This window comes from Peromyscus maniculatus, chromosome X (genome assembly GCF_049852395.1).
Source record: "Peromyscus maniculatus bairdii isolate BWxNUB_F1_BW_parent chromosome X, HU_Pman_BW_mat_3.1, whole genome shotgun sequence".
Taxonomy (NCBI): domain Eukaryota; kingdom Metazoa; phylum Chordata; class Mammalia; order Rodentia; family Cricetidae; genus Peromyscus; species Peromyscus maniculatus.
This window is the reverse complement of record NC_134875.1, coordinates 55357609-55371716: the sequence shown is the minus strand read 5'-3', so window position 1 is coordinate 55371716 and position 14108 is coordinate 55357609. Positions and strand designations below refer to the sequence as shown.

General features: G+C 41.5%; 1 protein-coding gene across 2 annotated transcripts; it reads left to right on the top strand.

Annotated features, from left to right (window-relative positions):
* The first annotated feature begins 7068 nt into the window (after positions 1-7068).
* Positions 7069-8652, top strand: Bex3 (brain expressed X-linked 3). 2 transcript variants are annotated; one of them, XM_006995967.3, is made up of 3 exons: positions 7069-7227; positions 7578-7655; positions 8079-8652. In XM_006995967.3, exon 3 carries the CDS (start codon positions 8091-8093, stop codon positions 8403-8405), a length of 315 nt encoding a protein of 104 aa, XP_006996029.1. In that variant the 5' UTR covers positions 7069-7227; positions 7578-7655; positions 8079-8090; the 3' UTR covers positions 8406-8652. The 2 variants fall into 2 exon arrangements, with proteins under 2 accessions (XP_006996029.1, XP_006996028.1); XM_006995966.3 differs by having other exon boundaries at positions 8033-8652.
* The last annotated feature ends 5456 nt before the right edge of the window (positions 8653-14108 follow it).

Here is a 14108-nt window from a genome sequence, read left to right as displayed (position 1 = left end):
ATAATAGCTTTAGTCCTGGGGAAAGATATAATTCCTCAGGTAGATTACAACTGATTGTCCCAAGAGAACCCAGGGTAATGAGAGGATTTTTTTTTTCTGAGACAGGGTTTCTCTGTGTATCTTTGCACCTTTCCTGGAACTCACTCTGTAGCCCAGGCTGGCCTTGTGAGTTCCCGAGTGCTGGGACTAAAGGCATGCACCACCACTGTCTGGTGCTAATGAGAGGATTTTAAAGGAAAATGTTGCATACAGTCTACAGAAAACCAAGGCACTGGGAAAGAACTTCCCTCAGTGGAGTTCTAAACTAACAAGGGCCCCACCACTCTACAAAGAGGGAAAGCACTGTAAGAGACATGTCCTATATTATGTCTGGAGAATGGTTCTTCAGCTCCAATTATGCCTGCCCTTAAAGATGCTGCCCAAGGTAAGGGCCCCACAGGCTTGACTTCAGATAACTATCATTTACCTTGCACAATTTTGGACTGTGGCAAGCAAAAAAAAAGTTAATATCTGGGGGCTTTGTTCTCTACCTTAATCAGTACCCCAGGATTCAGTTGTAAAAAAAAAAATGCGCAGTAACCAGTATTTATGAGAATGCCCAATGTACTCTTAGCTGCTTTCTCCCAGTCACCCTTTATTTCAACTCTCTGTTCTCTTAGACCTTATAACTGTCTAAAATTATCCCATCATCTGCTTACCTGTTTGTTTTCTATTTGTACCATCACAATAGAAGTTCTTTGGGTATGCCACCTATCTGTGCTTTCTACCCTCTGTTGCTTAGGAGCATGACTGGCATAGGATAGATCCTCAGCTCTTATCTGTTTAAGATGATAAAAAGATTATTATATAGTCATATTTCTTTAAAAAACTACTTATTGTCTTCAAAAAGTAGTCTCTCTGTGTCTGTTTTCTTTTGCAATGACATAGTATCCTGTTATGAGACCTGAGTGGGTCACAACTTGTTATAGAGACCAGAATGGCCTCAAACTTGGAGCAATTCTCCTGCCCCTGCTGTCCAAGTGCTAGTATTACAGGCATTGCATCCCTCTCACCCATTCATTACTCATGTTTATTTGGTATGTGCATCTTTCCTTTAAATATAATTGATGATGTCTTTCTTTTGCATTCATTATATTATTAGTTTCACAGAGCTTTTATACCAAAGCACCAAAAGAGGCTTAAAACAGAAATGTGTGTGCTCTCAGAATTCTGGATAGTCAAAATGCAAAATCACAGAGGCAGGATAATCATACTTCCTCAGAGAATCCAAATCCTGCTGGATCTTTCTTTGCATTTTCCTAATTTCTGGTTGTGGCTGTCAATCCTTGGCATTCTTTGGCTTGAAACTGCCTCACTCAAATCTTTACCTCTGTCCTTACTCTGTGTTTTCATCTGTTGAACAAAGACATTGGCCACACTGGATTAAAATCTTTGTAGATGGCACCATCTCAACTTGATTACACCTAAAATTTTTTTCCCAAACACAATCACATTCACAGGTAACAAGGATGGGGACTTTTTTTTTTTTTTTGGTTTTTTGAGACAGGGTTTCTCTGTGTAGCTTTGTGCCTTTCTTGGAATTCACTCTGTAGACCAGGCTGGCCTCGATCTCACAGAGATCCGCCTGCCTCTGCCTCCCGAGTGCTGGGATTAAAGGCATGTGCCACCACCGCCCGGCCTGGATGGGAACTTTTACATATCATTTGATGGCATATAATTCAAATCATAGTGCCTGTGGCTCAAATACTTGTCTCATAATTTTCTATATCCTTTAAGGTAGAACTGGTGTTCTTTGTTCCCTTAGATATTAGCAACAGAACTTATATGGGAAATAGCTAAGCTTGGGTAGTCAAGAGAAAGTAACTTCATAGATATCTATGTATGAATTTTCTATTTTTTTCAGCAAACCCAGAGTTTCATGAATGATGACAAGTGCTCTGCCACTGAGCTACATCCCCAGTCTATATATGAGTTCTCTGATATGCCACTGAGTTTATCCCAAGGTTCAAGGGGGAGGAGGAATATGACTACCACAGGCTTGAAAGGTCGAAGGAATACACACACACACACACACACACACACACACACACACACACACACACACACACTTTAGTACAGGTCATCAGTTTAGGACACTACATGGAAATGATCTCTTCCAGTAAAGTCCTAAACTACTCTAAATAGTGACTGTAAGACTTCCTTGTCACAATGTATGCATCTTCTGTAGTCCCTGAAATAAAATATTTTCCTGCTGCTCTCTAAGAGATGATAGAAGTTGGATATTTGTTGGTTTTACATTCAGATAACCAAGCTCAACAGCTCTCTCCCTCCCCCATTATTTCAGACAACATTCTTCAATTAAATATCTTTCAAATGATCCAAATTCTTACAGAGATACTTTCATTAGGTCCATTCTTTATTCCATAAGTCTTAGCATCAACTTTATAATGGGCATGCCTTATGGGAAGCCTGAGGGAGCATGCGTTCCTACATTCTTGACACCCAGTTTCAGTTTGTAATAGGTGTTCCAATGTTGCTGAAAAGAGCAAAGCACGAGAAGAGTGTAGCAATGAAGCACTGGGAAGCTGCAGAGAAACATCTAAACAAGAACAGGGATACCTATACCCACAGAGCCTCCAGTGCTCAGAGCCTTCTCCCAAGCCGAGTATTCAACTAGGAGAACATAATGAGAAGCAAATAGAGTAATTAACACAGTCCAACTGGATGCACTCCAGCCAAATATGTGTGAGTTACATAGTGAATCATTGTCTCAAAAACAAACAAGCAAACAAAGAAAGACAGGCCATATCTCAAAGGTTAGAGCCCTTCCCTAGCAGGCACACATGGATTCAATCTCCAGCAGTGGAGAAAAAACAAAACAAAACAAAACAAACCCCCGAGATTTCAGCAAAAAGAAGCTTCCTTGGACTGGATATTAGCTTGATAGCTCCAGAATGTGATTGAAGGATCTTACCAAGTGCAGGTGAAATCATGAGAAAAACAACAACAACAACAACAGCAACAAACCCAAAAATCAGTGAATCAATAACATGCTTTTGCCACTGTTTTCCCAGTGGGTATGGGCTAAACTATATATTAGTCTAGCTCTTCAACTTTCAACTATTGTTATTAAAATAGGCTCAGTCAGACAGTTGAATATTGGGCTCCTTTTGTTTTGAGCAATCAACCACACTTTGTATTGCGAGTCCTCCTAACCCCTTCAGGACCTTTAGAATGGTGGCTCCTGGATATGGGATGTGTGAGACCAAGGTGTTCTATTGTCTAACCGTTCTCTTTCTGTGTGTTTGTGTGTTGGTTTAGTGGTGTAAAAGCTTGCAGAAGAGGGATAAAAAGACAAGTCTTAGCTCTGGGAATGTACTTCAGTGACAGGGTACTTACCCAACTTGTTTACGGCACTAGGTTCAATCTTCATCACTCAGAAAACAAAAATACGCCTCTTCATCAAATATCTAGGGTGACTCCCATGTAATTAATCTCTCATGTAAGTGCTACTCCAATGTAATTCATCACCATTGAGACTCAGGCTAGATTCCTATAGATTCCAATGACAGGGCTCGCACCAGAACAACCTCTCAGGTTTTGCTGGCATCTCTGAAGACTGGGCAGTATCATGTACATACATGTAACTTTTATATTAACATTACTATAACATGTATCTCTTTTTATCCTACTTTGCAACTCTGTATCTCAAACTTTTGTCTCTTCAGCTTCCACTTTGGACCCTGCCTGCATGCCGGGATTTGTTTTTCTTATCTCTTCAGAACCGGAAACTTTAGAAGAAAAACAATCCTGGCCCTTTCTACACCTTTCCACACTACCGTAACATCTTTTCAGTTTTCTTTCTGTTACACAGGGAAACCTTGTCTCGAAAAACCAAAAAGGAAGAAAGAAAAAAAAAAGAAAAAGAAAAAAGCCATTGCTCTATTATAACTAATCTCATACATAAATTTTGATGGAAGTATATACAAATGTATGTTTTTGTTCAAGAAAAATTAGGTGGTTGCAAACAAAAGACTTATCCAAGCTGGATCAAAAGGACAATGTTCAACCATGCACCCACTGAAAGAAATAAAAATCCACTTGAAAAACTTCATATTCAATTGTTATGCCACACAATTTCTCTACTTTCATGGAATTCTTTCAATATAATTTAATTTTTTTCCTACTTTGTACTATAGCCTTCAGAACAACATCATCAACAACAATTACCTTAAGTATGGATGCATTCATTTATCAAATAGTCACCTACTTTGTACAAAAAATACTGTAAACCACTAACTATGCAAAATAGACATGTGGATTTCACAAGTTAATATAGCTAAGTAAAGCATCACAAACTGATACTCTTAAAATATTGCTAGAAACAACTTAATGGTAGTAAAAAATGAGTCAATTTCATCAGCAATTTGCTAGGCTCTGGTGGTGAATTCTTATTATATGTAACCATATTCTTCTAACAATCCCTGTTTCACTGTGGAAGCACAAAATATTAATAAATAATTGACTTAGAGTTACTCATCATTACTTTAGCAGACCGAATCTGAACCCAGATTTGTCTGATATCCCAGCTCATGCTTCTATTCTGCATCTTTCCAGTCAATATTATTAACAGAGCAGTCTGTATGATGTTAAATTAAACAAAATTCAGCCTAAAGATGGCTCTATACTTGACCAATTACACAAGAAACTACAAGGTAACTTAAGAAAAAGGTTAAATGAAAGCCTGTTGAAGTATACTTTCCTAACAAATAGCTCAGTCTCAACCATTCACAGCAGTCCACCTTCAATCAGTAGCTAGGGAGTAACTGTTCTGACCCTATGTTCTCACTTGTATTTTGTTCCTCTGGTAAACATCATGACTCAAAGCAACTCCTGGGAGAGAATGGTTTATTTGACTCACAGGTTATAACCCAACTCTGAGCTAACCCAAGGTAAGAACTGAAGGCGAGACCATGGAGGACTGCTGTTCACTGGCTGCTTTTCATAGTTTTCTCATCTGCTTTCTTATATAACCTAGGACCACCTGCCCGGGGGTAACACTGCCCACAATTGGCTGGGGTGGTCCTTGAACACCAATCAATAAACAAGAAAATGACCTCAGGCTTGCCTACAGTCCAATTTGATGGAGGCAATTCCTAAATTGAGGGCCCCTCTTTCCAGGTGACTCTGGTTTGTATCAAGTTGACAAAAAACTTGCCAGTGCACTACGCTTAAAAAAAAAAAAAAAAAGCAAGCACTAAGCTGTAATCAATCAAGCTGTCTCTTTGCCTCAACTCTGTTTTCTGTACATGTTCATTTTCAGATGTCCAAATTCCAGAAATCTCTAGAATTACTTTAAAAGGTAATTACTGGGCCGGGCGGTGGTGGCGCACGCCTTTAATCCCAGCACTCGGGAGGCAGAGCCAGGCGGATCGCTGTGAGTTCGAGGCCAGCCTGGGCTACCAAGTGAGCTCCAGGAAAGGCGCAAAGCTACACAGAGAAACCCTGTCTCGAAAAACCAAAAAAAAAAAAAAAAAAAAAAAAAAAAAGGTAATTACTGGCTATGATTTTGCAATTTGAGATTTGGGAGCTATATCCTAATATCTCCAAACTCTTAATTTTATATGTGATATATGGCTCCCAAACCTTAACACACCAAGCATTTACATTTTACTTCTCCAGTGTCCCACCTCATTTATCAGGGTAGAGACAGTACAGAAGTTTGAGGGTCAAACTAGAATCAGCTTCTTTCTGTCATAATGACTAGTTATTAAATTGTAAATAATAATACTATGTTTTCAAAAATCTATCTTCTATCTGTGATCATTTTTTAACAGAAGCTGATTTCAACTCCAGGCCTGTCTGGGCCACAGAATGAGACTTTGTCTCAAAACAAGCAAATAACCAAAAACCAAAACCAGTGATTTCAGGGTGAGAGAAACAGTTGTATTTAGGATGACTTTCAGTATAAGTTTCATTGTTTCATCCATCCTTTGCTTATTTCTAATATTTTTTGCAATATTCACACCAGAGTAGGAGGTTTGGGGAGGCAAAGGGAGGAGGCTGAGGCAGGAAAGAGCACCCCAAGTTTGAGGCCATCCTGTTTAGTATAGTGAGTGCCAGGCCAACCAGGATTGCATAGTGAGACCCTATACACACACACACACACACACACACACACACACACACACACACACCATATAAAATTATGGCTTCTCCCTGAAGGAACTATTTCATATCAGTTTCAAAGCATTAGCTGTATTCAGCAAGAGTCCCTCCTTCTTAAAACAAAAAATGAAACAGACTAATACAGTATGTTTCAAAACAGCCATTCAAAACCTAGAGAATATAGTTTCTGTCTCACACACACACAGGTTAACATAAACAAGTTTTTTTTTTTTCATTCTGCAGAATGAAACATTTCTTTCAAAGCTGAAAATTCACCAGGTTTGGTAGAGCAGGCCTGTAACCTTAGCTACAAGGAAGGCTGACGCAGGAAAATTGAAAATTCAAGTGTAGCTCCAACAACATAGACAAGCACTGTCTCCATTTTTTTTTTTTTAAGTTTAAAAAGTGTGTGTGGTGGCAGGGGGTGGAGCAGTCTGGGAATACAGCTCAGAAGAGAGCTTGCTTGTCCAGCAATTATGAGGCTAGAGGTTCTATCCCCAGCATTCCAAAAAAGAAGTGACCCTTTTAATTTTGAATTTTCTGAAGCATGCTGATGTTTTTTTTAAAGAGGAAATAAAGAGAAGTATGCACAATCTCCCCATTCTCCACTTCAGGGTGTTTGTGGGGAGAGGTCCCGGGAAAACATTTGGCTAAGGTGGAGAAGGTGGAGAGGAATCTCAATGAAGGCTAAAGCCAAGACCTGGCTATAGTGGGAGGGAGAGATAGAGGATGGTGCTGACTCTCCCTGGTAACAGGGAAGGGAGAAGTCCAACCTCCAGACGGTGAGGCCACTTGTGGGTACTCAGATTGGCGAGGATCTGGATGAGTGACGGGTGGGGCCTGAGGTGCTTGCTCGCGGCGGGGAGGTGGAGGCGGGGCCTCCTGTCGCACTGGCCTCCTGAGCAGGGGAGCTAGCTTGGCAGTGACGCGGGGCCCTCACGTGACCCGGGGCTGCAGAGCGACGCAGCCTTGGGTGCAGTCGTCACTTGCGTCTGGTCTCCAGCTCCGCGCTTCCCTGCGCAGGGCGGGCTGGCATCGGGCCCTGGGCGAGCGGCGCAGGTAAGGGGCCCGCACGCAGCGGCCCTAGGGCCACAGCCTCCCGGTGCGCCGGAGCGCGCTGCAGGACGGCGCGGCGGCCCCGCGGCTTTGTGCATGGCAACGAGAACCGCGGCTGCGCCCGGGGAAGGGGCGCCCCTGCTTGCGGGCGGGGATGGCGGGGGTCTCGGGGAAGGGCCGGCTGGGGCGGCTGGCAGAGACCAGTGCTAGACCTAGCCCTGGAGAGCCTGGAAGGGGACGGGCTGCTGGTGGCTGTGGGAGGCGGGAAAGGATGGGCAGTGGGGGTGCAGGCGGAGGAGGGGGTGCGGTACCGATCTCCGCGCTGAGTCGCTCCCATCCCACCCTGTCTGCAGGTCTGCAAGCCGAGAGTCGCGGCGGCGCGTCTGGCAGGAGAATTGAGAGGAGGACTCCGCGGCGAGGGATAGGCCCAGGTCGGTTCAGGGCAGTGTGTGTGTGGGGGGCGCGGAGTGGGGGAGGGGAAGGCTGGAGGAGCGTGCGGAAAGCCTTGTCTGGGACCCCAATGAGAGCCCCTACCCCACCCCACTCTCCCTCGCAGTCCTCCATTTTGGTGCCTGCGGAGCTCAGGGAAAGGATCCTGGGAAATAAAAAATGGTGGGCTTTGGAGGTAGAAGGGAAATGAGAGAGCTAGGGGGAGGGGCTCGAAATGGAGGCTCCCTAGAGGTTGCCTGGAGACTCTAAGGTCGGGGGGAAAAATAATGAAAACTTTTGTTGTTAGTCTCGGGATATTGCTGGTCGGTGCACCAAGCATTCAGTTTCTTTCCTTGCCCTGTCTTACTTGTGTTCAAAGAATAACAACCAGAAAACAAAATCTCATCATGGCAAATATCCACCAGGAAAACGAAGAAATGGAGCAGCCCCTGCAGAATGGGCAGGAAGACCGCCCTTTGGGAGGAGGTGATGGCCACCAGCCTGCAGCAAACAACCACCACCGAAGAGGACAGGCCCGCCGACTTGCCCCTAACTTTCGATGGGCCATACCCAATAGGCAGATTAATGATGGGTTGGGTGGAGATGGAGATGATATGGAAATGTTCATGGAAGAGATGAGAGAAATCAGGAGGAAACTTAGGGAGCTACAGTTGAGAAATTGTCTGCGTATTCTTATGGGGGAGCTCTCTAATCACCATGATCATCATGATGAATTTTGCCTTATGCCTTGACTTCAGCCATTTTCATGAGATTCATACTGTGATTCCCGATGTATTCCTTTTCCTTGCATTTTCCTGACATGCCTTTACTGATCTGTTTATGGTGAGCCTTGTGTTATTTCCATGTGCCAGGTGGGTCTTGTGTTGCCAACTTCTAATTGGAGATTGCCTTCCCACTCAGTGTGAGTTTCTGTCAACAGTACAGTGTTGCCCATTTGCATGGAAAAACTGTAAAGTAAATAAAGCAACCGAAAAGCAACCTGAATATCTATTATTGTCTCCGTAAAGCATATATAAATACATAAAAACGAACCACAAAAAGCCTGAAATTCAACAGTATTGGGGGCACATGTATATAATTAATTTTTCTTTTATTTGGAGTTTCATAAACTTTTTCAGTGATTTTTATGAACTTATTGCAGGTGCATATAATTATTTCCTCAACAAACTTAAAGCATAAATCCTCTTATAAATACAATTTCTTAGAATTGTCCTTAGTCCCAGAGAATGGAGTTTTACAAGGCTGTAATAGACCGGATCAGGTGTGGGACTCTGCTGGTTTAGGTTTTTCCCTACTTGTCAGCAATCAATAAGGCCAGGCCTCCAGCCTTCATTAAGTAGTTGGGGTAAACTGAGGGGAATCCTCAGTCCTTGCCCATTCTCCCAGTTTCATATAGGAAAAAGAGGTAGGTTCCTCTAGTCATTTGTATGTTGCAATCCCGTCTCTGATTACAGGTGTGTGATTTGGGCATTCCCTCTGATTCCTGTTTTCTGTACTTAGGGATGGCATGCCTATAGTCCTCAACATAGCTAAATCTGATTTGTTTATAAAGTCTGTAGTGTCCTTAGTATGATGGTGTGGAAAATGCCTTTATAACTTGGCATATTTATCCAGGTGAGTATAATCCCCATGGTTCTTGACTCTTAAGAAAATAGCCCTTTCTGATTTTATTTTGTGCCCCCCTTCAAAAATCTCTGGCATGGGTGCACTGAAGCCTAGCACAATAGATAAGCGATGCCTTTCAGGGTTAGGCCCAGAAGTGCATTACTGTAAACCTCCAGATCACAAATAGGCTAACAGCTTTATGCTGTTTATACTGTAAAGCAGCCTCTCAGCAGGCCTGCCCACCCAGTTTAATAGACTTCCTAGAAACATCAGTTTCATTGAGGAACAGGCATTCTTCGGCTGCATCCTGTTTGTCCCATCCACACCTGAAACATAAACTTCATTGTGAGCTCTTAAAAACCATGTGGAGCATTTTGCTTTATGATTTTTATGTAAATGTGTATCCTGTTGAGCGGTTAGGACCTGACCTAGAGTAATCAGAAATTGTTGATTACTCTGATAGGTTAAGTATAGTGGAGTTAGAAACTCTGATACTGTTCCTAATTGACTCTCCATAACAGAAGACTAGTAATCACTGATCTGGAAACTTTAAAGAAGCACCCCAAAGAAAATCTTTAATTCCATATTTAAAAATTATAGACCTTATAATATGTTAGTGTTTATGGGAACACAATCACCTACCTGTCCACATAAGGGAAATATTAAAACTGAATTCATGACACGCGGGTGCCCTCAGCTTGTTGCCCGCTGTTAGCAACCTCTACATCAGAGATTACTATTTTTAACAGTTACCCAGCTGATTTTTCATGTCTTAAGTTTTGACAACATAGGCAAAAAGAAACTGGCAGAAATCTCACCATTTTACATGATCTGAATTACCTTACTCGATTACACAATATACAGTTTTAAAATTAGAAATTATACTGTATTAAATATTCAGTGTATGAGTATAGTTAAGCTAGTGCTGTCTTTAATTTTTAAAATTGTCCAGTTAAGTTACTGCATTATTATGAAAAATTATGATACTAAAATTATACATTATAATTTCTGTATAGGTCCATGACCTGTCCACTTATAACAATAGTTTTGTCTTTGCATTCCTGAAGCTCAGTGTTTGGCACAGTGCCTAATATGGCATATATTTAATAGCAAAAAGGGCATGTATTTAATCAGTTATTAAATAATTTCATAGTTATTAATCTAAAATCATATACAACAATCCATAGTTTTGTTTCCATAGTTTTGTTTCTGGTTATTTTTTTATACACAACAAAGTTTTTATGAAGAACATTCAAAACTTACTATCTTTTAGAAATATACATTGAAAGGTCATTTTGCATATTGAGAGTGTGCTGAAAACTAAGTATGAGCATAAGTAACAACAATCCAGTCACCCAAAAAGATAGCTTGTAATTTTTTGTCTTTGTCCTATATGTAGTCACAGCGGGGTCAGATGCAGGGCCTCATAGGATAAAAAGACTGCCTCTTTCTCACCTGTGAAGTTAGGTGTGGTGGCACTGGCCTGTAATCCTAGAATTTGGGGGTGGAGGTAGGAAGATTTTGAGTTTGAGGCTACCCTGGGCTGCATGAGACCACCCCCACCCCCAAATTAGTTTTCATTTAGCTAAACTTAGGAGCCATTTTCAAGGCAGCACATTTCAGTTGGCAGCATTTTGACGATAAATTCTACTTACTTTTGCTTACTATATAGAACAAGATAGAACTATTTACTTAAGATTAAAAATTGTCCCAGTAATAGAAAAGTCTGGTTTCCATTAACAAGGTTATCAAAATCCCATGTCTATTCTGTGTCCTTTCCTGTTAATCACATGTATTATGTAATGCCATGCCGATCTTGGTTAGAAAGAGCTAGCTTTTAGATTTTCAGTATTATATTTGCACTTGTATTATAACTGCAACTGAGACAGACGAAGAGGACCCACTTGTCTCTGGGGCACTAGGTAAGTATGAAGCACTGTTAAATGTCACCATTACTATTAAATTATGTTCATTTTCTGTGTAAATATGCAGATATTGGGGATGGATAGGGCAACTGGACTTCTAACTAGCTGTTATTGGACTCTTTTATCCTACCCTGCCTGTCTTGAGCAAAAGGACTATCAGCCAAACAGCCAACTAAACTCTCCCTGTGTGGGCATCAGCCAGTTTGAACACTCCACAGAGGATGTGAGAACACTATCCAAAGATTGCAGCTGGCTCCCCCACCTCCTGGAGGTTCATTCCGGGATGTCTGAAACTGTTTATATTCAGACCTTTTGCTTTTGCAAACCTTAATGAACTCTAGACAAGCGGGTAAAAGCCTGTAGGATAAGACAGGTCTGTCTAGAAGTATTAAATTAAATTGCCATTCTTAGGACTGCAGTAATAACTACAGAAGTAGATAAAATCAGCCAAGGAGAACATCGAGACTGAGAGAAGATTGGACTTGCAATGTTTAGAGAAGAAATAGAGCTCAATTCCTAAGACTCCAAGCTTGTAATTTATCAGAAGCAATTAGATTAAAATCTACAGCCTGTCCCCTTCCTAGTCTAAGAGAAGCAATGAAAAGAAAAAGTATAAGATGGTGATAAAATGTTCACATTAAGGATATGACAGAGAAAAGCTGAACTTCAGAAAACGGTGAAACATACTCTATAAGAAATCTGATATTGTTTTTTAAACATCACAGAAAGCAATAAATGTTCTATAGATAAACAGGAACATTTAAGAGAGAAATGAGTTAAGGCCATGAGGGTTCTGTTGATAAACAGGAACATTTAATAAAGAAAAACTGTCAATCAACCCACTAGGAGTCTCATACTCCTTAACTTACATGGCTCCATGAAAGAATGCTTCATTACTTTCCCTGCTGCTGTGATTAAATGCCCTGACCCAAGCAACTTAAGAGAAAAGGGCTTTGTTTTGGTTCACAGTTCAAGGGGACAGTTTGTCATGGTAGAGAAAGCACGGGGGAAGAAGCTCGGAAGTGGTAGCTGGCCACATGGGGGCTGCAGGCAGGAAGCAGAGTGTGATAGATGCTGTTCTCTTAGCGTTCTCACTTTTCTTGCAGTCCTGGACTCCCTTCCCAGAATGGCCCCACCCACAGTTAGTATGAGTCTTTTCACCTCAATTAGCTGAATTGAGATAAGCCCTGACACCTGTACCTGGGGGCTAACTTAATCAAGATGATCCCTGACATACATTTCCCCAGGCTTCTCTCTGGAGATTCCAGGTTCTGTCAAGCTGATAGTATGAACCATCACAAAAGTTAAAAAAAAAAATAAGAGTACAGTAATGATAAGCTACTTTTCTGTCACCATGACAAATACACACAGAAATCAACTTTAATGAGGAGAGATGTATTTTTGCCTCATGTCCTCAGAGGTTTCGGCCATCATCAGTTGGTTCTGTTGCACTGGGCCTGAGGTGAAGCAGAAGCAGCAAGATTTAAGAATATGTGGCAAAGACTGTTCACTTTCTGTCAGGATGCAGACAGAGACAGGAAGGGACCAGCCACAAGTTCTATTTTGCAAGATATGTACTAGCTGACCTGCTTCTTTCAACCAGGCCCTACCTCTTAGCTTCTACCAACTCTCAATGTGGCCATCATTGTGGATTCATCAAGCTGAGGCAGGATAGAAAGATAGGGGAAACAGTGGGGACATGAGAAGGAGGAAGGACTCCCCCTTACCATAGTATCCAGTCAAAGCTTCTTGCCAGCAAAGAAGCAAGAATCCAGCATACTGCTATTAACAACTCCTAGCCAGCTGCTATTGGACTCTTCCTACCTTACCTGCCTTGAACAAGAGGCCTTTCTCCCATTCCAGCTGAAAAATCTGAATTTTCTAGCAAACTCACTAAACATTCCATTTACAAGGAAAGGACATGTTCTAATCATCTTGTGTAACACTAGTGGCTTCTGGTTTTCTTTTATCGGATTATAATTCCACCTAAGCCATCCTCATAGCCACCTTATAATGTCCTTTATCAAAGGAGGAGAGGGAAAAAGATCTCTTAGCTATCTTCTGAGATGTAACCTGAGACCACTGAATTAGTATATAAGGCTAGTGTTGACCATTAATAGCTTACTCTCCCTTGGGGAGTCCATACCCACACTCGGGTACACCTAGTGCTCTGCCACTCTTTCTTTGAGAAGCTCATACTCATGCTCACAGATATGTCTTACTTTCTTCGGAGAGCCTGGCTTTCTCTCAACTGTTGTGCTTAAGTTTTTTTTTTTATTAAAATAGCTTTGATACAAATCTCCACACTGCTTCATAAATTGGCTATTCCTGGTGTTCCTTTCAGTAGCAAAGCCACAAAATCCAGCCTGAGCTGAGGTCCCTAAAAGCTTAGGGGAACTCTTAAGCTGCTGAGAGTGGCAGTGTGGAGCAGTGTGTCTGTCTCCTCGCCACTGACACAGAGATTAATCCATTGATTAGGTTAGAACCCTCAGAAACCTATCATTTCCTCAAAACCCATCAACTGGCAGCCATGCCTTCAGGGGCAGGGTTGGGCAATTCAGATTCAAATCACAATGGATACGCTGAAAAATCTATAATCAATATAAGGAAGCACAATATAAGCTTTGGGTATATAATAGTATAATTAGGAAAATATCAGTAATGATATTAAATATTTGAAAAACTGGTAATACATTTTATCTTATTAACATGTGAAACACAGCAAACAACTGCTGAAAAATATCTTTAAAATGTACCTGTGTATTGTGGATGTAATTCAGTGGTAGAGCACTTCTCTAGTAGGGAAAAGGCCCTGGGATCAGTCTCCAGTACCACAATAAGTTAGTAAGTAAGTAAGTAAGTAAGTAAGTAAGTAAGTAAATTTGTGGACTACTTCCCCAAATT